This window comes from Anser cygnoides, chromosome 16, assembly GCF_040182565.1.
Source record: "Anser cygnoides isolate HZ-2024a breed goose chromosome 16, Taihu_goose_T2T_genome, whole genome shotgun sequence".
In the NCBI taxonomy this organism is placed as follows: domain Eukaryota; kingdom Metazoa; phylum Chordata; class Aves; order Anseriformes; family Anatidae; genus Anser; species Anser cygnoides.
This window is the reverse complement of record NC_089888.1, coordinates 12997787-13020466: the sequence shown is the minus strand read 5'-3', so window position 1 is coordinate 13020466 and position 22680 is coordinate 12997787. Positions and strand designations below refer to the sequence as shown.

The 22680-nt window shown below is 42.0% G+C and overlaps 1 protein-coding gene across 1 annotated transcript in view; it reads left to right on the top strand.

The window, feature by feature from the left end:
- The window catches only part of ARHGAP40 (Rho GTPase activating protein 40), a 40539-nt gene extending 19146 nt beyond the window's left edge, over window positions 1–21393 (top strand). The window contains 15 exon segments of the mRNA XM_066978035.1: window positions 4416–4618; window positions 8947–9167; window positions 10452–10527; window positions 11135–11283; window positions 11911–12076; window positions 12434–12525; window positions 12653–12730; window positions 13000–13020; window positions 13022–13160; window positions 13900–13982; window positions 14778–14984; window positions 15253–15393; window positions 17008–17168; window positions 18187–18242; window positions 18935–21393. Of these exon segments, the coding sequence (XP_066834136.1) occupies window positions 4416–4618; window positions 8947–9167; window positions 10452–10527; window positions 11135–11283; window positions 11911–12076; window positions 12434–12525; window positions 12653–12730; window positions 13000–13020; window positions 13022–13160; window positions 13900–13982; window positions 14778–14984; window positions 15253–15393; window positions 17008–17168; window positions 18187–18242; window positions 18935–19041 (1900 nt within the window). The 3' untranslated portion in view covers window positions 19042–21393.
- The last annotated feature ends 1287 nt before the right edge of the window (window positions 21394–22680 follow it).

The window sequence follows — 22680 nt, the reverse complement described above, 5'->3', positions numbered from 1 at the left end:
TGTTCTTTCAAAAGAGCTTTTGTTTTGTGCTAGTGATCTAAATTCTGTGATACGACTCGGTGTGCTGCTCAAAGCTTGCTCTTGAGGTTAACTCAGACTCCTCCTATCTGTTTCTTTGTTTCCTGTGTCTCCTTGTGCTTGCTCCAGATTTGTGGATATGCCCTTAAACTGGGTGTGCTTGCATGTGCCTTATATAACGTAGTTGTTCTGTTCTTGTTGCCTTTTTTCATCTTATTTCTTCTGGAAACAGCGCTAAAGGAATTCCATTTTCTTCATTTACACTTGCCACCTTCTGTTCTATTTGCAGTACTTAACAAGGAACTTCATTTATTCATCTGCTAGGGAGTTATTTCTGTGAGGAAAGGATGTTGAGCAAGCAGTGAAGCAGTCCAGGCAGCTATGATCCTTTGAGAAAGTCTCTGACGAGAATGATTCAACCCTGGAATGAACAAATGCTAAGCAACGCTGTTTATCTTATTTTGATATTCAAGAGGGCCAAGAGTTGCTTGAGTGTTTACAATATATTTGCTGTGTGTTGGCAGTATCTAGGAACAGATCAAACACTACTCGGAGATTTCATATCCTAGCCCAGGACTGGTGAGCCACCACCACTCAGTCAGCCTTTAAGGGCTACCGATGCTCCACACAGAGAGGATTTGTAGAAGAAATAGGAAAATGAACCATATAAGGTCCACGCCAGTCTAGTTTCGTTTCTCATAACTGCTATTAATCCTGTAAAATCAGGCTAGACTGAATGTGTAGGTGAGCCAGGTGGATGAATCTAGAGCCCCACTGCAATTAGCTCTCTTAGATGAGAAGAGGAGATGGCGTTAGGATGGTCAGTCTTCCCAGAGTCGTTCCTTAGCGGTTGCCCTTAGCTAGATCTTTCTACCCAGCTCGCTCCTCTGTTGGGTTAATTTTTAAATCTGTATGATGTTAAGCTTTTTTGTAATGCTTACAGTGCATCTGAGTGAACTTGATTATTCCACTTTGCCCAGTTGCAACTGAGCAATTAACATTTTAAGCCAACAATCTACACTTGAAATCTAAACTGTTGCTATGTTTATACGTCATGGATTGCCCTCTGTTGACTTGGGAATGCAATGAGGAAGAACAATCTCATAGGTGCACTGAATCTGAAATTAACCTTCCACTTGGCTGGTTGGATTTGTAAAGCACTGTGCAGCATGTTCAGGAAAAAACAGACCATAGAATAAAGCATTTTCTAAATTTTAAGGTCTGACTCTAGCTGTGGTGTTGTCCCATCTCACAGGACAACAGCAGGAGCTCGGGACTTGTAGAGCTGGGCTTTGGATCCTGCTAACGCTGTGTAGGGTTGTTGTGTGTTGGTGAAACAAGGCATAGCGCGTCACGCCGTGGGGAGGTTGAGAAGAAAATTTCAGATGGCTTTTGGGCTGTTCAACCCACAAGCAGTTCGAATATGGCTCTCCTGTAGGGGACATGCAATGTGATCAGCAGTGGAGCTCGTTGTTGCAAGGACTCCTAGCTTATCTGAATGTCCTTCCAGTGGAAGGAGGCAAAGTAACGGTGGATGGTACAGAAGCAAGAGCTGCAGTGGGACGTGGGTGCTTACAGCAGTTCCATGGTGTCTGACAAAGCCACATCGTGGCTCCATTTTATGCTGTCATGATATGGAGCTGAAGGTGCAGGTAGACCCGAAAGAGCCGGTGGCAGGAGTGCATCCTGAAGATCTGGACTGTAGGGATGTTGTGACCCTTCTCAGACGTACACCAGGAATCTGCCCTAACGCTTTAGGTGAGCATTGCTTCACCTGGTCCTAGCATCTCCTGGACAAAGCTTGTATTCAGAATCTGGTGTCTGGATAAGTTGTGTGAAATATCTGAGTTAACAGTCACCCTTTGAAAGAGCTGAAGACCATAAATATGGCCTTAAATTTTTTGTTTTTTTTTATTTTTTTCAGGCAGGCCTGTGGCAAGTGTGGAGAAGGGTTTGCCATAGCTCCAGGTGACACAGGCTTGCTGCAGAGCGTGTGCTAGGGTAGGTGCTGCTGGGTCTGCAACCTGGATGTAAATACTGTTCCGGTGTGAATCCACAAACGTTTCTGGGATGCCAGATGAGCATGCTCTAAACGAGGCTGAACATGAAGGAGAGGTGCCTTTCAGAGTTACTTTCATCAGTGTAACTTGGATTCTGAAGTATACTTACATATGCACTGCACTGCACAATCCCACCAGTGTAGCGCAGCAGCTTATGGCGAGAGGAGTACTTACATGCCTGCTAATTGCCTTTAGCAGAGCAATTAGGGCAGCTTGTAAGGCAGCTCTTCAGCCTGTTCGGTGTTACGCTTTGAGAGACTGCTCTGCAGCGTGAACTTGGCTGCGTCGGTGCTTCTGGAAGCGATGCTGGCCAAAACCACGTCCCTCAAAGTGGTCAGAAATTCTCCACCTAAGCTCATGTCTCAAGTCGTGATCTCTGTTGACTGTCCTATAACATCCTAACAGGGCATCCCAGCAATGATGTACTGAAATAGGCTTTTTGATGGTAGCAGGGTGGCTTTGTTTAAACCTAATCCTCTTATGAGAAGGCTGGCAGCCAAATGCGAGGAGATGCAGAGATGTAGAGGAGTATTAAAGATGAAGAGTAAGCAAAGTCATCTAAAATTTTAACTCCTAATCTTAGTTTTAATTTTACCTCTTAACTCTTTATCCTAGTGGGTGAAGGCATAAGTGTAAAGTTTAAAGGGAAAATAATGAATTAGGATGGTAGCTGTATGAGAGCTATGAAAAATGGATGTGAACTATGAAGGTTAAAAACCAATAATAAAATCTTAGATTGAATATTTCAGTGCTCCACCATGCTGTGAAGTGGAATCTCAGCTGCAGGTCTGTTCATCCAGAAGTGGGAAGGGAAAAAAGATGTGGATGGATAATAAACAGGCAGAATACCTCTGCCTTTTTCAGAGGTGGGATGTGTGGTACAACAGCTCTTTTCAATTTTTAACTTTCGTGTTCCTGTAAAACAAACAAAAGACTTACTATTCATGTTCTCCACTCTGTTGCTGCCTCCAGATGTTCTGCAGTGATGGTTATCGCTTTAGTTCTGACCTTTAGAAGAGAAAGGCTGGCTGCATGTTAGAAAAGCATAAGCAGAGTATGCATGCACATGTGTAAATATAGGAGCAAAATATCCTCTACCACGTGCCTCCTAGTTTTTAGATCTTCAAATTTGTTATTTTAAGACTTGAAATGCTTCTTATAATAGCAGTTCATGCCAAAACTGCTAGTAATGGCTTTCCAGAATGAAGGGAAGTAAAACTTGCAAGATATTTTGCCATCGGTAACTTTCTTAGTCCTTCTACACTTGTGAGGTCAATTTAATTTTGGTGGTGGTTTCGTTGTCGTGTTCTGTCAAAGCATAAGACTTACCTGGTTTTTTTTTTGTTTGTTTTTTTTGTTTTTTCTGTCGTGTGACTAGAAAGCAATTCTGCGCTGTGTTTTGTAGTGGTGGCTGTTCATAGCTATTCTTGGAACATTTTTCAAACCATCCTGTGTTGGCGTAGCGTGCGGTCTCTTGATTTTTGTGTTCCTAAGTTAAACTGTTGAGGTGTTTATATAAGTAGGCTACTCTTACACCTACTTCTCTTTGTCTTTAAAAAGATACACAGCAGGATTTAAAGGGCTTACAACCCTTTGAAGAGAAGAACAAATTCATTTTAGGAGAGTCATTTCTTCATGAAACGATGAGAAACTCACAGCTTCCTTTAGGGAGGTTGAAAGCTTAGCTGAACAACGCCAGTCGGGGCTTTGGCTGTCCATGAATTACTCAGCAGGGCGGTAAGAAAATTCTGTATGTTTGGGTTTCCCAGGACGCTTCCACTGTTTCACAGCCAAAAAATCTGGTCTGGGCAGGAAAAGAGGGCCTCAAACATCTGAGTTGTTTATTGCATGAACTGAGCTGCAGGGCACAGAGCTGTGTCAGATTTTGCATACAGGGGACAAGCCTACAGAGGTTCATCTGCTGCGGCTGGGAGTCGTCAGGCTTGCCAGATAGGCAGAGCACGTGTCTGCAAAGTTTGAAACATCTTGGTTGTCTGTGGATGTAGAGAGTGTAACACCAAGCTTACAGGGGGATCTTGGAAGCAAGTCTGGGAAATGCAGGAGGTATCTCAGAGGCTGCTGGAAGAACAGCATAGCAAGACTTGTGCCAATATTGTGTCCGCTCACGTGCTTGGACAGTAGTTTTTTCTTTTTTTTCCCTGCTCTGGTGGATTTGATCCCAACCTTGTCTGTTATTGTCGAAGACTAACAAAAGGAAGTGTAGTACTTACCTCTGTTTGGCTTTTACTGCAGCCATTAATCAAAAAGGATGTATTGTGAATGCCATACCTGAATATGTGTAGCTTAATCTCTCTTCCTTATCTCTTCCTCTCTCAGTGCCAGACATTGCCCTTGCAAAATGAGCCAGCTTCCTCCGAAGAGTCCTTTGGCATGCCCGTTGTCAGAGGGCATCACTTCCAGGATAGATTCTTTGGACAACTTGTCAATGGACAGTTTTTGGCTGGAAGTAGAGAACATTAAACAGAGCACTGAAGCCGAGCAAGAGGAATGCAGCCTTGCAGATGTCAAAGCACAAGAGGGTAGGTTGCCAAAAACGTTGGGAGTGAGGGGAGGAAGGAAGATTTTCGTCTTTGAAAATTCTCTTATGCACCTGAATGGTTGAAAAGCATGATGGCATATGGTTAGAATGTTACCTGGCAAGTCACAGTTATATTTATATAGAGATTTTTTTTTTTTCCACTGGGTGATGGTTAATTCCCCGCAGAAGAGGAGTGTTAGCCTCACCTAGTTTCAGCTTCTGAAAAAAAGCTGACTGAAGATGGGTGAGAAGTTCATTCACGGCTCCGGACCTTTTAAAGCAGCCACCACTAAGTGTGGGTGCCCTCATTCCTTGTGCACTAGCTGTGTGGTAAGCATGCTTTGACAGCTAACAGCATTTAGGAAGGATTGTTTGTGTACGTGGTCCTGAGACTTTATCATAGTGGCTTTTACAAGAGCTGCCTTTGTGGAAGGCAGGCTTTCCCCCTCTGATTCTCTGTTCAAGGAACCATAATAAACACTGAGAATGACAAGGGTACATCCACACAAGATTTTTCTGATACTGCTTTTAATTTTCTTTTCTTTTAAAGATCACTTTATGCATGTGGGGTGTTTCAACTGGGCTTTATAGAACATTGATTTTTATCCAGGATTTTGGAATAATTGGAGTCTGTACCAATTGCCTTTTGACATGAGAATTAAAATAAATATCCTGGGGTTTCGGAGGACTGATGAGCACCAAGCAGTTCCACAGTTGGGCGGTCACACATTTCTTGTGTCCATTCTGGATGATGGGATTGCAGCCTGCACAGCCTACAGCTGTTGTTTTGGCCTGATACTGAGAAGGATATATGAGCGTAATGGAGAAATGTTTGAGTGAAAGTCCTGGTGTGATGCTATGTTTGGGAAGGGTAAATAACTATGCTGGGTTCATAAAGGGGCCCTGGAGAGTAGGACAGGAAGATAATCTGTGCTGGCCATAATGGGCAAGACACTGAACATCAAGGCCCACTGTCAGTGTCCCTGCATCAAAGATTTAAGCTTGTGTTTTAGAACTGGAAGAGATACAAAAGTGACTCAGAAACTGACTGCATCAGGGAGGAGACTGGAAAAGAGGGCATGCCATTAGATGAAAGGCTGTCTAGGATATCCGAAATACTGATATGCTAGAGGCAATTTGATTGCTGTGTGTAAGCAGGGACATAAAGAAAAGTTTCCTGTAATGCTGCACGTTAATCTCGTAGCTAACTGCTTAATTGGCACTTGTAACCAGACAAACTTGAAGTAACGCTCCTGGTAGTGAAGCCTTCCTGGCAGGCCGGGGAGGGCAGCGCGGTGTGCTCAGCCTCTGGGTGCCTTCTGGGAAGGAGTTCAGTCGGCGAGCCTTGTGCTCGAAGCGTAAGTAATGAGGGGAAACTTGAGGCTGGCCTAAATGCAGGAGGCCAGGCTGGGCTGGTGCCTCCTGGCTTCGTGTCTCTGCAGCCTCCAGCTGGAGCCAGGTGAGGTGGCCGCGCAGCTGGGCCGCTTCAGGCCAAAGGCACTGCCGCTGTTTGCATAAAGGCCGAGAAGCTGGGCTTGGGCAGCAGTTAATAGCTCTGTCTGGAGCCGGTGACGAAGCGCTGATAACCATCACGGCACGGAGACGGCGTGGAGGCTTCATGCAGATAAGGCATCGCAAAAATGCTGACCCAGTTGGAAGGCGATGAGCCCCGCGTGAGGGGTGGCGAAATGGGAGGCTGCTCGTGGCCTCCCACGGACAACTGGTCAGCCTGTAACCTTGGGGAAGAACTGGGTCAGCAGAAAGGTGCTGGGGTTTGATGCCTGCGGCCTCACCCACAGTTGAAAGGGGCAAAAACTGGCTTTTTTCTCCAACAGGAGTAGTGTGGTTTTTTCCTAGCTGCTTGCTCCAGCTATCTCCAAAGCCCATGGTACAACAGGTGTATGCATTGTGTGTGGTGGTGGCACTAAAATATCTGTTAGTATCCTCGTAACATGCAGTCATCTCTGAGAAATGTCTGCAAAGGCTGTTTCTTCTCTTCCTCTGAAAAATAAGTGGGAAGTTGCACATAATGTTTTGTCTAAATATCCTACGATATCAGCTGTCATTCCATTTTTTGGAAACTAAACATAATTATTATGAATACTAGTTTTGGTTAGCTCATGTTTCAAGTAAGTTCTTGCAACTGGTGTTCTTTAGTTTTGCATATCTATTCCCATTTGTGCCTCCTTCCCCAAATGTTGCTTGTCCAGATCTCACAAGGCAAATATTAAAAACTCTCCAGGCTTAAATCTGCAGCCAGACTGCTATGGACTTCTCAATTCTGGCCTGTTCCTCTCTGATTTTCCTCTTCTTCCCATAAATAACCTATTTTACTGTTTTCCCTTTGTGTTACTGGTAAACATAATTGGGCCAAAAATATTAAATTGAGAAATTAACATCTGAGCTGCTTTGGCATCAGATGGAGCAGTAGGCTTAAACGGATGTCCGATTCATGGTCTTCTGCTTAGTATTGTGTATTAGATTAGTTTCCTGTTATGACTGGATTTGGATATTTTCAAAATTTGCAAGCAATACACTAACTTCCTGTAGTTCCCAAGGACAAAATAAAGAAGTCTTTTGCACGCTGTGCTTCTGTGAAACCGCGGATGTAGGACAAATAGCTGTATACGGGGAATTCATAAATGTGATTGAGTCCCAACCCTACACACGCATGAGTAGCTGTAACCAAGTGAGCAGTGCCAGTGGGGATGCTTTTAACTGCTAAGCTTTTGGAGAACTGGACATGAGAAGTGCCCAAAATCAGTGCAGGAGAGCTAGCCAGTTTGCTAGAAGTCCGGGTCTATTTGCTCTGGTGTAATGCTGAATAGAGTTCTGTTTTCATGCAACTTGCAAACAGATATTGTGACTCCAGCAAACTCCTCAGCCTTTGGAGCATGCTCCTTCCATTCTCAGGTGCTGTGACAAAACAGTAGTCTCTCCAGAAAAATTAAATGATTTAATCCCATAAGACGATATGTGTGGCTTTTATTGATGCAACAATAATGAAGTTTTGCCCAAGCAGCTGTGATAGATAAGAAATACCAGTCTGCATCAGAAAGAAAAGAATAGGAATGAACTATTCCGTTTGTCAGTTCAGTTTCGTTCTTTTTTTTTTCTTTTCCCATTTCTTTTCCCAGTATAACCTTAGGTAGAGCTGTGCTGGAGTTGCCTGCAGTGAATGATTATGGTACTTAAAACTGAAAAGGTAAAGGCTCTCTGGCGTTCACACTATTAAAGTTGAAGCCAGCTGCTAAATTGCTGCTTTCATCCTTGGATTTCAAGTAACTGCCGTGCTCAGGGCACTTTCCCACTTGCACAAAAGGCACATCCTATAAGGGAAAAATTGTCTTCCGTGTTTGAAGTGCATGGAGTTGAGCTGTTTGAATAATGCTGCTGTTACTGTCTCCAGGCTTGTCACACTTTACTTTGGAACTGGAATGGTCTTTAATTTTAGAGGTGTTTTGAGTAGATACAGCCATAAGTGAATGCATAGAGCAAGAATAACACTGTTGTCTAATGTCTGTGTGGGTAGCAATCCACTTAAAAACATAATACAGTAAAGGAGCAGTGACAGTGCATGCAAATAATTCTGCAAGTGTATTAAATAAAATACATTTGAATCTATCAGACTAGTATCTGGATTTTTTTTAAAGTTGATACTGAGGCATGCATGTGGATAAATAATTAAAAGAAATGGCCAAATGATCGGGAATTATATGAAAGCCAAATGCGCAGTGTTAGATGTTATGTGGTTTCGTACAGACCTTTTGTATGCTGTCAGAGGACCCTCTGTGCCCAGGGAGGCAGTGCTGTTCGCTCTGACTCACCGTACTGGTGTACTTGTGCCTGCTGCCACAGCTCCCCTTTGCATGGATAGTCCGTGTGAAGGCAGACTTCAGCAAGTACAGTTGCCTTTCCTCCCATATCCTGTGAAAGCCCCCACTGGGTTCAGTTCCTCTTGCAGTCCTTGTGCTAATGCCATACAGTCACTATTGTGCCCCTTCTGCCCAGCACGTGTATTACCAGGGTCCTGGTAGCACACACATCTCCATAGTCTTTTTCTCCTCACCCTAGATGAGGAAAAAGGAGTGTGTGGACAGTTAGAGCTGCCTGAAGTGCTGTCTTTTGTCTGGCTCAAGCCTGGTACTCGGCCAGCTAACCTGGGAACAGGACTTCAAGAGTGGCCTGGGCTTCTCACAAAAGATGTAACTCTCAGTCATTGCCGCCCCGGAAAGGGAATGGCTCAGGCTTCTGATTTTCTGATGTTTCAAGAACTCATATTTCTCTTCTTTCTCTTTTTGCTCCCCCTTCTCGTCTGTTGTCTTGCAGAGGGAGAAGCTGAAGCTGAGTGGCTCCAGGACGCGGGCCTGTCAGACCTCATCAAGGACCATGCCTCAGAAAACGACAACGTGGTGCTGCTCTCCACCCTGACGAAGACCCAGGCCGCTGCTGTGCAGCGAAGGTTAGATACCTACTCCCGGTCTCGGAGGAGGAAGAACAAGCATCCCGTGCGTGATGTTCGAGACATTTTTGGAGTGGTCGGCTCTGGGGTATGTTGATTGAGTGGAATCTCCCGAAAGGTTTTGTTGTACTGTGGTAGCAGCCTCAGCTTCCTGCACCTAGGGCTGCTTCCATTTCCAAAACAGGTGGCTTCATCTTTTAAGCTGAAATGAAGCTGAGATTGCAGAACTTCTGCATCCAGGTTGCAGGACTGAGGAGAAATTACTACAGAACCTGCAGTTCTATAATCTTCCTAGAGACTGTCGGAAGAAACGCTTTGTGTAGCACCTACAGCACTGCAGCCTCATGGAGCTCTGATATCATTTGGAGCCCTCTTGTGTTTTCTTTATTCCAGTGACATTTTATTCCAACTGCAAGTTCTTCTTAAGTTCCTCAGTTGAAATTCAGCAAGTTTTTAAACTTACATATTAAATAGAAATCTGTTGTATGCTCTATCATATGGGAATGAAGATTTTTAGCTCTTAACCTTAAGTGCCCACTCACTAGGTTTCTTTTATTTGCACTTAAAAATCTGAGCAGTTAAATCCAATCTGATAAAGTGACATTCTGGTGTGAATTAGTTACAGATGTTAAATGGAGTGGTTCTGCTTTCATGGTAAGCTCATCAGTTGTATGCCTACTCTAAATATATAGTACATCTTCTGTACGGATTAACTTCTGTCCATCTGCAATGACTTTGCACAGGTTCCTTTTAGCTTTCATTCATCTGTCCACAACTCCATGTCATGAACAGGTTCTCAGAAAGTTGCTAAATTCTGGTAACAGAATATGCTTTCTTGTATTCTGACTAGTTCTAGCAAGAGGAAGGTTTTCATTAGTAGAATTGGCTGCTAAATGTCTCTTTATACTTTAAAGATGCACTTCTTTTTCTAGACCTGAAGAGGCAGGTTACCATAAAGGTTGCAATGGGAAGCTTTTAGGTGCTGGTGTGTGGCTAGATCCTGTGCAGTTTGCTCGGTACACGGTTTGTTAGCCCCTCAATGTATAAACAAAAAAGAAATTGGCTGCTGATCGTGAGGAAGTAAGTCTTGCTTTCATGGTGTGGAAATTCATCATAAATACCATCCGTGAAAGTTGTCTGTTTTTCACCTGCCTGTCAAATCCCCTAATTGTTATTCGTTTAATAATTCTTAGTTTCAGAACAGTCTTAGTGTCCTGACCTTCAGCAGCATTTTCTCAGAGTAGCAAGCAATGTCAGGTGTTCTTTGTTGTTTTTTTTGGTTTTGTTTTGGTTTTCTACCAAAATCAGGGTGTCATTGTAATGACTTCTGTTCTGCTTTGTGTAAGTAAGAGTGTTTTCATTTACTTTTCAGGAGACAGTAGCAGAGAAAGAGGAGTCCAGCCCAGATCAGTTGTGGCACAATCTACGGACTTCAAATGTTCAGAAACGTAAGGAGGAATTTTCAAATGTACAGTAGGATTGGAAATGGGGTGTAGGATCTGAAGTGGGGCTGGAACTGAAAGGGAAGTTAGGCAAATCTGGACTCTGAACTTGAGCAGCTCTATCTCCAATACTAGCTGTTACTATTAAGTAAGGCCTTATTTGTGTGTGGTTTTTTTTTCTTTTAAATGCAAGCTTACAAAATTTGCTGAATTTAGTAAACTTTTCAAGGGCCTACTGTTGTTAGGAATTAGCACTCAGTGATAACCTTCAATCTTCAAGAAAGCAATTAAAAAAACAAAGATCATATAGTGAAATCCTATAAGCACTATACACAGTTGCATAAAGAGAAGTTAGCCACATGTATGTCCTTTAATTTAAGGCCATGTTCACATCTTACTACTGACCTGGTGTTCATAGTTGTAATGTTAAGGCTTTAAGCTAGGCTCACTGTGCTCTGACAGCACTCTTTTCAAATGCTAATGTGATCCTTTTTCTCTTTCCCAAAGGCAGTTGACTCCAAACATGTCTTAAATGGCAGTTTTAATGCACTTGTTTTCTAAGCTTCACCCTTTTAGCTTTCTGAAATTCAAGGTGTTTTCTCCTCTGTAGCAGAAACCCAGGATTACTCCTGCACAGTTCGAAACTCTGGAAAAGAGGAGGTGTTCAACATGGACATTGCCTACTCGGAGCAAGCAGCTGTCCTGCTCAAAGGATCGTTCCTGTCTGAATCCAGGAGAATAAAGGATGGAAATGCCCTAACTGTGAGCATAGGAAGAATTTTTCATGTTAGAGCTTAATTAGCTTTTCTTCTTGCCTAGATGGGTGCAAGACATTTGATTCAATTGTATGATCAACTCTTGGAAACGTCCTCCATAGATAGTGTTGTAACAGGCCTGTACTAGGCAGGGGTTTTTGGATGGGTAATATCCTTGTAGTGGTGGACAAGGATAACTGTTGTGTAGTGGGGGGTCAAAAGAAATAGTACTTGTGTGTGAATCTGTAGCAATTTGGATGTGGATCTGGATTGTTGCCACTGAAAAAAAAGAATAACTGGACTTTCTTGCTTGTAATGCTAACAGTTTCTTCTCTGAAAATGTACTGGACTGCTTCCAAAGTTCATGTAGATTAGGATGGGTATCAGGCTTTCTTTAATTTAGAAAACTGGGATCTCCAGTATATTTGGAGAGTAATGCTGAAAAAGGGAAATATTGAACTATGAATTGAGTAGAAGTAGTAGTTTTGTTTATTTGCCTAGTGTTAAAAATAGGAGAATGCATAAATGCTTAGTTAGTGATAAAGAATGATAAAAATGCAACAGAACTTCATAATCACTAGGATCAGTAGAGTAGCTTGTACTGAACCTTTTGTGTGTGTGTGTTTTCCTTTAGAAATTTAAAATCCACAAGGGCAGACTGGGAGTGACCAGGGTTGGAGATCTATCTGCTCAGGACATGAAGAAGATCCCCACGCTGGCCCTTATTGAACTAACAGCTCTTTGTGATGTTCTAGGCTTTGAGCTGAAGAGAAATAAGGCAGCAAAACTGAAAACAACAGGTTAGTATGTTTTCTTGATTTTTGTTTGTTTTTCTCTCCCCTCATTTTGTGTCCCCCCGCCTTTTTTAGTTGAGATCTTCTTACGAATTTGGTTTTCGAGTGGTAGAACAAAGAAGGTCTTTGATAAGAAACCTTGTGACAAGTGTTTTTGCATTAATCTATTTCTTCTGGAATCACTGGGTTATGATACCAAGACCTACTACCACCTTTACATCTATCGTGTACATTTGTCCTATTACCTGTTCTTCTCTTTTTCTCCAGAACTTATAAAATGTGCTGTCTTAGTCTGTAGTGCTGGAAGTATCCCTGACACCAGTATTAACAGTGGTACAGACTTAAAACATGTTTCTGTTGTAGAGAAAAGACTCTTTGGAGTTCCACTCAACACTCTGCTGGAAAACGACCAAAAACTGCTTCCCAACACTAAGGTCCCTCTGTTACTCCAGGCAGTAAGTTTTCTTGATTTCATTCATGCTTCTGCTCCTCGAAGCTGGGAAGCCTTTGAGGCTTGTGATAAGGAAGGGCTGACTTCTCACCCTCTGTACCTAAGAGCTTTCTTTTTTCCCCTTTTAATAGCTGCTATCTTGTTTGGAAAAGAGAGGACTTGAGACAGAGGGCATTTTGAGAGTTTCTGGGTCCCAGACTAGAATCAAGGTATGAGCTCTTTACCTTTGAAAATATTGGTAGTGATCAGGGAGCATGTTGCTGAAGCAAGTCTTGAAATAAGGTCTAATTTGAGTTGTCTCCCTTCCCTGTACAATTAGAAATGTCCATTACTGGGAGATCTGGGAATGTCTGTCGTTGAGGGTATCTGTGGTCTTTTGACTTGATGGGTTGACCTAGGGTTCAGCTATAGAATTTCCATTGTATTTGCTTACTGAAGCATGTAATAAATTCCATCTTTTTTTTTTTTTTTTATATAGAGTCTGGAACAGAAGCTAGAAAAGGGACTTCTATACCGGCCTTTTCCGCTGGGATGAAGTCCACCAGAATGATGTATCTGGGCTACTGAAAAGATTCATAAGAGAGCTGCCTGCCCCGCTGCTGACAGCAGAGTATCTTCCTGCTTTTGCTGCTGTACAAAGTGAGTCCCTCTTTGGGCTGTTTAGTGTCAGTTTGCTGGTTTGTACTTTTCTAGTCCTGGGCTCTCCTGTCAAGTCTCTTGTTAGCAAGTGGATTTCCTGGGAATACAGAGCATGATACTCGCTATAGATGGTCAAACTCAGTTTGCTGGGTGTTATATATACTATTATGCACAGCTTCGATGTCTTAGTCGCTAGTTCTTGGTTGTACACAAAATCTTTGTGTAGGAACACTGTCCTGAATAAGTTATGTTACTACATTTGAGGCTGCAAGGTTACTATGTGAATTAGGAGAACCTAATTTAAAAAAGAAAAGTACGTGCAGACTGAGCTGTGGCAACTGGCCAGAGTGCATGGTCTTGGACCGTCTGCAGCAGTGTAAGACAGTGTGTCTTATTCTGAGGTTTGTGCCTCAATAGGTGACTTGAATGTTTTAAGCTAACTGTGTGTGCAACTTTTTTTTTGGACAAGAAGTAGGTGGTGGGGTCTACTAGAGTACACATAATACCAGCAAGTCTTCAAAAAAAAAAAAAAATCAGTCATCTGGAACAAAAGTGATTCACTTCATAAAGGCTGTATGAGCTTGATTTACTTCTAGGATTTGAGACCTTGTTTTACAGATACAAATGCTACAAAAAGGAATTGCCTTAGCCCTGCTCTCAATCTACGTGACTTGAGAACACAATTTCCATTCTTAAAAAGAATGGTGTCAGAAGCCTGAACCTGTCTTTCCCTTTCTAGATATTCCAGACCTGAAGCAAAGACTGCAAGCTCTGAACCTTCTGATCCTGATCCTGCCTGAGCCTAACAGAAACACACTAAAGGTAAGTCTACCTGTTCGTGATTTAACTGGAAAAACATGTTCTCATTCAACATTTTTGTTCAAGGAACTCTATCAGCTTTTGTAAAGGGGAGTGTAAATAACGGATGATTAGGAGGTTTTACTTCACTGACTTGAGCATAGAAACGCGTGATGGAGGGGAGTAAGCAAATCTACAGGCTGGGAAGTGAATGTAAGCTGTAAGCACAGGCTGCCTTTTGGGTACAAATGCAAGAGCAGTAGGAATCCATGTGGTCTTAGGGGGATTTTTACACCATTTTCAGAAACGTTCTTTCTTTTCAGTGTAGTAAAGCACTCCACTATGGAGTGGAAGATGTATAGGTCTCATCTTAGTGCACCCATAGACAATATATATGGGAGAAATTCATCAATTTTGTTGAAGGTGTGAGGCAAAATAGATCCAAAGGGTTTCATTTTCGACATCTGCGAATAGATTTGGGGGATCCTGGGGGAAAAGAGGGTTGGCTTTGGATTCTGTAACTTTTAGAACTGGAGTTTGTAAATTGCCACCAGTCCAGAAATAAGAACTTACCTATTTCCTACACATACTGTCTCTTCTGATTCATGAATGCTGGATAAACCATCTCCCTGCTTGGTGTAGTTATTTGTTGCTATTCTATTATTAGAACTTGGCCACTGTACTTCCTGACTAGAGAGTTGGATTTTCTCATGAATATCTAGAAAAGGTGCTGATTAGATGATCTCTCCAGCAATTGTCACTCTAGTTTCTTGAGTACTATTAGGAATTAATATCTTAAGTCTCTTTCCCTCTCTTCAGGCTCTACTTGAATTTCTCAGCAAAGTGGTTGCCAGGGAGAACAACAACAAAATGAATCTCTGGAACGTTTCCACAGTCATGGCGCCAAACCTGTTCATGCACAAAGGCCTGCCGAACAAGATCCCCGAAGGGAAGGAGAAACAGCTAGCAGAGGGGGCAGCTGATGTTGTGCGGATGATGATCCACTATCAGGATTTGCTCTGGACAGTAAGTTGCACAGGTGTTTTGCAGTATGGTATAGCAGTGCCTTGGTCTGGATGGAACTGGGGTAGGGAATGGGATAGTCTTGGAAATTTCAGACGAGTTGATTGTTGGCAAAGCTTCTGTCTGAATTCCAAGATTACCTGTTTTGAAGGTATATAGATATTTCATCTGCTTAAGAGGCTTCATAAAGCGATATTTGGGTTTCTAAACTGTATCCTCACCTCTTCTTGATTTGTTTTGATTCCTATTTTCCCCCTTCTTCCCTGCCCAGGTCTCCTCTTTTCTGGTAGCTCAAGTGAGAAAACTCAACGAGAGCAATAGTAAAAGGTACCAGTTCTGTGACAAACGGATAAAAAACTTGTTGCGGAAGATTCATGCTGATAAAGACAAGGTGGAAAAGAACCAGGCAGAGGTGAGATAGAACTGGTCTCTTTCACAAGTGCCAAATACATTCCCATTATAGTATTTTCATGAGAACTTGAAAAAGTCTAAAGAGTGATGCTTTTTACAGAGTGAGAGGGAGAACAGTCTGCAGCATCCCACACTCTACTAGCCAGATTGTGGCAACAGATGACCCTAACAGCAAGCGTATTGATTAAATCTGAAACTACAAAATACTGTTAAGATGTTATATGTTCACAGGAGAAAGGGGAAGAGACCAGGAGCAGAAATGCTGGATTTAACCTCACATGAACAGAATTTACATAGCTTTAGGTGTCCCATGTGTTTAGACAGACATGCCTGCCAGGATCAAGTCAGAATTCTTTTAGTAAACTTAAAGCAAAAAAATTTAGACTACTACAGTAATGTGAAAGTACGTTTTCAGTCATCTTGCAGTGTAATGCTGCTGATCTGTATGGGACAAAGTGAAGGAGAGAGGTGAAACTTCTCTATTTCACCTGTTGTGTTGGTGCTGGCTGAGACTTTTAAACAGATGTTGCTACCGGACCCATCTGAGTATCAAAGCTGCAGTCATTCTGCTTTTTGGTTACCATGGTTAATTAATTAATGTAGGTCTGTAGCAGGTAGGTTACATTACACAGTGCTGGATTTTAGGTATCACATAGCAGTGGTGGTGATGCTGGGATAATCTAAGGACATGAGCAAAATGAAGCCTGCAGGTAGGAGTAACACATGGAGAGCTTAAATCTGCATACCTGAAGAAGAGATTTTATTCTCATAAGCCAGTACATCCCCCATCTTTCTGTACCAGTTGGGCTACTGAGATGTGCACCTAAAATTTGTCTGGTTACGTATGCGTGTCACTCTCAAAAGGTTTCAGAAAGGATAACTACAATTTAGGCAGCCCAAAAGATGACTGAATACTTAGGATTGTGCTAACAGTGCTTCCTAGTGGTGTGTAGCACTGTTTCTGCAGAACTAGAATTGCAAAATTAACATGCTTCGGTTTAGACTCAGTTAGAATGGTTCTTTGTTCTGCATAAAAATTCTGAAAAATTGGCTCATGAAAGCGTTAATGAGAACAGTTGACAAAACAGCACTCAGATTCTCTTCTGTAATAGCTCAGTGCTTCTTTTTTGAAATTATCTTTTGTTCTAAAATTCAGTCGTCCGTGTAAGACTGTTCAGTTGTCTAAACATTATTCCTGTTGGAATATTATTCCATATTCCTGTTTTTTAAATGAATTCTAGAGAAGTCCATCATGCTAGTGGAAAAACACTTCTTCTGAATTTATTCTGCCAAATCCCAATTTCATCAAAACCTGCAAGTGCCAGTACTGTATTTGAACAGCAGAGAGCACCAGCACACACTGATCGAGACCAGTGTTTTTCTCCACAATCACAACACTGATGCACAGATAATTTGTTTATAATGCTCACTTTGATGCTTTTATAAGCTTCCATTTGCTAGTATGTGGAATAAGAAAAATAAATTCTATGAATACCTGGCTGGGTAAATTTAATTCTTCACATTCTCCAATCTAGTTTGAAACTTGATGTTTTAGCTGATAACAAAGTCTTTCTTGAAGTGCTTTATTCTTTTTTCTTCTGCTTTTCTTGTTCAGCCTTCCAAGGTTGTGAAAGTCCATGCTTCACTTCTCCTGAAGGATTCACTAGAGGTGCATTTGAACAATGCAACCAGAGTTGCTGATGTCTTGAGGCAGTTTCAGAAGAACTTGTGCCAGAATGGCTGGAATATTGTTAACACAGTCAACCTCCTCAAGTGGTAAGTGCTTTTTCTCTGCTTATTTGGGGGGGGGGGGAAAAAAAAAAAAAAGCAGGTGGTCTAGTCACTATGTTTTCTGTCTTCTGGTGCAGCAGGGAACTGTTAGAAACTGCTCTCTGCTTTTCCATTCTAGATTTTGGGAATGGTGTGCTGGGTGGGGCAGAGAAATAGTAGTTCAGCTGGGTGATTCCGTCACTGTGCTCAGGCTGGCAGGAGGGTGGTGGTCCCCTCATCTGCTGGAAGGCAAATGAACTACAACAGTATGTGCAAAGCCTTGCTGGAGAGAAAGGGAAGTGGTGGAATAACATTGACCATGCAAAATAAACCTTCTCTAGCTCTCCTGGAGAAAAGCATCACCTGTGTGAGCTGCTTGCCTGGAACCAGTGTTTCCAATGTGCATAGGTTCATGTAGGGGTTTCCTAAAATAAGCTCTACAGTTCCCTCCTATGCTCCAATGATGGATTGCTGAAGTAATCCCCAAAATGAACAAAACAATTCCCTAACCCCACAGGCATGTATGCAGTATTCAACAGGTGAAATGTTAGTGCATCTCCTGACTGTGTCCATGGGCAGGAGATGCCCAGACCAAGAAGGTGGATGGGGAGTTGGCTGAGTATGGGTCAGCTGGGAACTAGTATCTCAGTCAAGCTCCTGCAGCCTCTGAAGTCTTCCTGCAGATGAGCTTCTCTTGGACAGGCTGTTGACTGTAGAGGAATGCTGACAATGAGAGTTGGTATTTATGCCTTTTGTTTTTCTGTTGAAGTGTTTGTATACAGTGCGCTTCTCATTACAAGTAAGGAATATCTGCCTTGTTCTTTGCACAATTTTGGGTGTCATTTCCAATAACCACATAGTTCAGGAGAATCAGCAAGGTTGCTGTACTATACAGCGTTGTAGCTTCCTTGACCATTGCTGACTTCTGCACTGTGAATGATTCCTTTGGAAGAAACATGACTGAACTACCTAACCTGCCCTTCACGGAGCTATGTTAACTTCAGTGTGTCTTTCCTTTCTATAGTAACAACTCAACGGAGTGCACAAGCTTGCTCCTGTATGAAGTGGGAGGCAATATTGGTAAGTCTGGGTGGTAACTGAAAATAACTTTGATACCCAGTTTTTATGTCTAACTTGCAATAGAAGGGAGACATCATGATTAGGCGATTTGGAGGGGGCTCCAGAAATTAAAAGGCAAGTGAAGAAATGTGGGTTAACCGCACCAACAGCAAACAGCAACTGTCAGAGCTTTCCTCTATCAATAGGGTGGTGCCATCAGACGGAAAGGAAATCTAAATAATGTAACAGCAGACTGGGGGGTCTGAAAATGGAAAGGAATTCTTATGTCCTGTTGCAACTGGTTCTGAAGATCGTTGTCTACTGGAGTGATTTAATTTTCTCTCAGTATTTCTCATAATGGCATCTGTAGAAGGAAAAATCCGTCATATCAAATACAACTTGGTCTAGCTACTGGATTTGATCACTAACATATTTCAAAATGCATTTCGAAATGCTTTTCAAGAGCTAAGGTTATTGGGTATGAAAGTTAGATTACCTTTCCGCAGTTGAAGCTCAGCCTTAATGTGGTTTTAAGAAATACACATTCATTTTAACATAAAGAACTAGAACTCTTTCAGATTTGTCTAGCCGCTTCTGAATGGTTGTAGTGTTGATATGAATGTGGACAAGTACCAGTCTTTAGGGGGAAAGTAGTAACTATGGGACTAAGAATATAAGAAATGTTTTTTTTCTGAATTTCTTGTTCTGAATAGGTGAACATTGTCTGGACCCAGACACTTACCTCTTAGACTTGTATCATATCAATCCACATGCTGAGTGGATAATTAAGCAAAACCCATCGTATCCTCGGATGTTCTAAGAGAACATGAACAAAACAAAGTTTGGTTGAAGCTTTTGGAAGGCAAGAGAAAGCCATGGAGATGTTCCCAGTATAGTCACAGACTGGACAATGCTTGTGTCTTTGAAGGAAAAAAGTTTTATTTACTACTTCCATGACAGCTGGCTGTGAGTACAATAGCCCACATGTAAACAGGGGAGTTGATAAACAGCACCAATTATCCTTACGTAGCCGAATTTGCAGGGATATGATTGTTCTTAAATGAAATAAAAAGCCCCCCAAAACACCCTGCAAAGCTACAGCAATTATACAACAAAGATGGGGGATGTAAGACGAGAAACATCTCTTGAAGTTGGTAGAACACGTTTTTCTTCTGGATTTGCTGTCCTTTGATCACATCCACATTTTGGAGGAGAGAGAGTTACATGCTACAGCGGTACTAATCCTCTTGGTAAGATCCACTATTGACTGTTGCACGTTACCAGAAGAAGCTGTGATCCTGGGTTTCAGTAATAAGATGCTGTTACTTTCTTTGAAGAATGAAAAGGGATGCTTCCAAAAAGGCCAGATGGGACGCGAAGCTGACATCTTGTATTTAATGGCTACAATGAAAAACATACATGCAACACAAGAAAAAAATAGAGGCATTTATTTTGCTGGAAAACCTACGTGTCAGCAGTTAACCAAGGAAATACTCTGAAGTGAATTTGAGGTTAGTAATCTGACCTGGAAGGCTCTGTGTGAACATGACTGTTAAAACGAAACAAGAACCCTAAGATGTGCAGTGGCTCAAATAAGAGGTCTGTGCCTATATCTGTCTGGTCACTACAGTGGGTACTAAATTGAGCCCTTTACCACTCCGACCACACGTTTTCATCCTGCAGAGCATGGTGGCTGTGGTCTGAAGAGTCAAGGGGAGAGTGGAGCACTTGCACCATGCATTATTACGTAATCATCATCTGACCTCAGTTCAAATGAGACTTCACTTGTGGAAGAGGAGTGCAGAAATATTGTTTTCTTTTGCAGTGATGCTGAAATACCTCACATGAGGGAACCTACTATGCAGTTACAGGTGGTGGAACATGCACCTTCTGAAAATCCTGACATTTTTTTATACTGTTTTTAAACACTGTTGGATATTTATTCATGTGGCAGAAGCAGGGCTGCCCTGCAAGTGTATACTCAAAGTATTTCATTTGCCAAGTCCTAGCTGCACTAGTGACAAGCTCTCCAGTATTATTTCTGATGTTTAACTGAATTCATTTCCACTGCAGCCTGAACTTTCCTTCCCCTCCCTTGTTGTGCCCACCCTACCCCCTTTGTTTGGCTATTCCTATTCATTTTCTCAAAGTCCTTATTTGTATTGTAAGAGCACTTCATTCTCTAGTCTGTCTGCGTGGTTAAATTCTCTTGGTGAAATAAGATCCTTGAGAAGCAGGTGAGACCTAGTCTGTATTCTTTCTAACCTGCTGTGAATATGGTATGAGTGATGCTGAAGTCGTGAAATTATGCATATATTAGTATACTTCTTTTTGGTTGAGATGTTGCAGATGCACTGATTCAAGGGGTTATCTTCATAGCTATCTTTTTAAGAACCTATAATGGTGTGTGTGTGGGGGGGGAAATCAACCCAGAACCCCAGCAACAAGACCTCTGGAGATAACTTTTTTTTATAGGGCTTTAAATTGTGCCTACCAGGGCCTAATTGTTGCCCTTTAGGATGGGTGCTCTGCGTCTCTTAAAAGATCAAGCTGCTTTAAAATTGGGCATTAAAAATCAAAGGTACCTATTCACTCATCACTTCTGGAAATCTTTGTTGCAGTGATGAAGCTTAGCGAAGGGCAAACGCCAGAGATGTCATTCTCTGAGAAATACCTAACTCACCAAAGTGTTTGTAGGAAAGACTGAAGAATCTGTTCCAGTTCAAAGGTGCTTTGTAAGCTAAATTGCATCTCTACAAATCAAAAAACATTGCATTTTTCTCCACCAGTTGTGCGCTAGATTTTTTTTAATGTATTGGGCAAAGAATGCTACATCACAGTTTCTACGAATGAGAATGTTTTGTCTTTTTTTGAACACCAAACAGTGTGAATCAGTGCTGTGAAAAACAGGCTTGGAGGATCTCACGTGACAAATATCAGTTCTCAAATATGAAAGGTAATGTTGAAAAAAAACCCTCTTTCCAAATGATGGCTGTACTTTTTAATTTTTTCCCCAAACTTTGTACCAAAGAACAAGTATGAATTTTGAACAGTCACTGATGTGCAACCTGCTTCTGGATGTTGGCTTTTAATAACTTTTTTTTTTTTTACAAATTTTTAATTCTGTATTTAAAATTCATTTAATCAATAAGACAATAAAAATACAATCACACTTCTTGGCTCCAGTTTCATTGGTGGAATGAGTTAGCACAGCAAATGGCAGCAGTCTGTGAACTCCAGCAGAATTTGCCTTGTGCCTCAAGAGGGATGGATGTACCTGGAGTCTACATGAGCTAGACAACTTTCACATTACAGCTTCAGATAAAGTTCCTCTCTGGATGCTCCTGTGGGGTAGCTGTGAAATAGCAATCCAGGAGGAGGACGAGGAGTCAGTGTTGGGTTCAGAAAGCCTAGAGGAATGTTTGGAGCTGGTCTCTTGACAATGAGTTGACGGCTGGCCCCTTCATGAGCACCAAGGATTAGCACCTTCTGAAGAATGAACTGCTCTTGTTAAAGAGGGGAAGATGTTCAAGTGCCATGGGAAGTCCCTCTTCAAAATCCTGTCAGTCCCTTCTCTGTTGAGCTGAGTTCAGTTACATGCATGCCTGGAAGAGCGGCCTGGCTCACCAAGACGGGAATCTAGTCTGAAAGTGTGGTTAGGTTATGGCTTACACTTTAGTGTTCGATATTCAGTGACGGTATAGGGCATAAATCCACTTCTATCTGCTCAAAAGCGGTAACAGTAGCAGCCTGTCCAGTATTACCAATAGGCCAGCAGGACTTGCTATCCTGTCCTGGAACAAAAGGAAAGAGGAGAGAATCTGAGTGGCTTTAGAGAGCTTTCAAAGCAATTATCTGAGGAAAACACCAGCTTATCAAACTCATTTCACCCATTCATCTTCAGTAGTATCAAAGTGCTAATCTCTCCCATCCCCAAGGGCATTTTTTGATTGATCATTACACAGCTATCTCCTCTGCTCAGAACAAAAGCCCAGTATTTATCCTGTATGCAACTTAGTCGGGTGTGCTGAGATAACAGGGCATAGCATAAAAGAATCTTGCCAATGCCGGTTAAACATATTTGTAGGTGAAGTGGAACTGAAATACCACATTTTAAAATAAGCAATTTGCTTCAGGCAAAAGCTCTGCAGAATTACGGGATCTTTACAGGAACAAGTGAAGCTTCAGCACTTGGAGGGAAACACCATGGGAGAACAACTATATAGGCTTCCTGGAGCAAAGTAAGTAAATGACAGCAAGTAGTTGTAAACAATGCCCCCCTAAAAAAAAAAAAAAAAAAAAAGCATTTGATTAAATCTGTTTCTTTCCCTTAGTGCGCCCCTTGTTTGTCTGTGACAACAAAGCAAACAGCATCTGTGTTTGTCTGCTGGCTTGTGTCTGTGAGAAAGAAACTTTCAGGTTTTCTCCAAATCCTATCCGGCTCCGATTATACACCAGG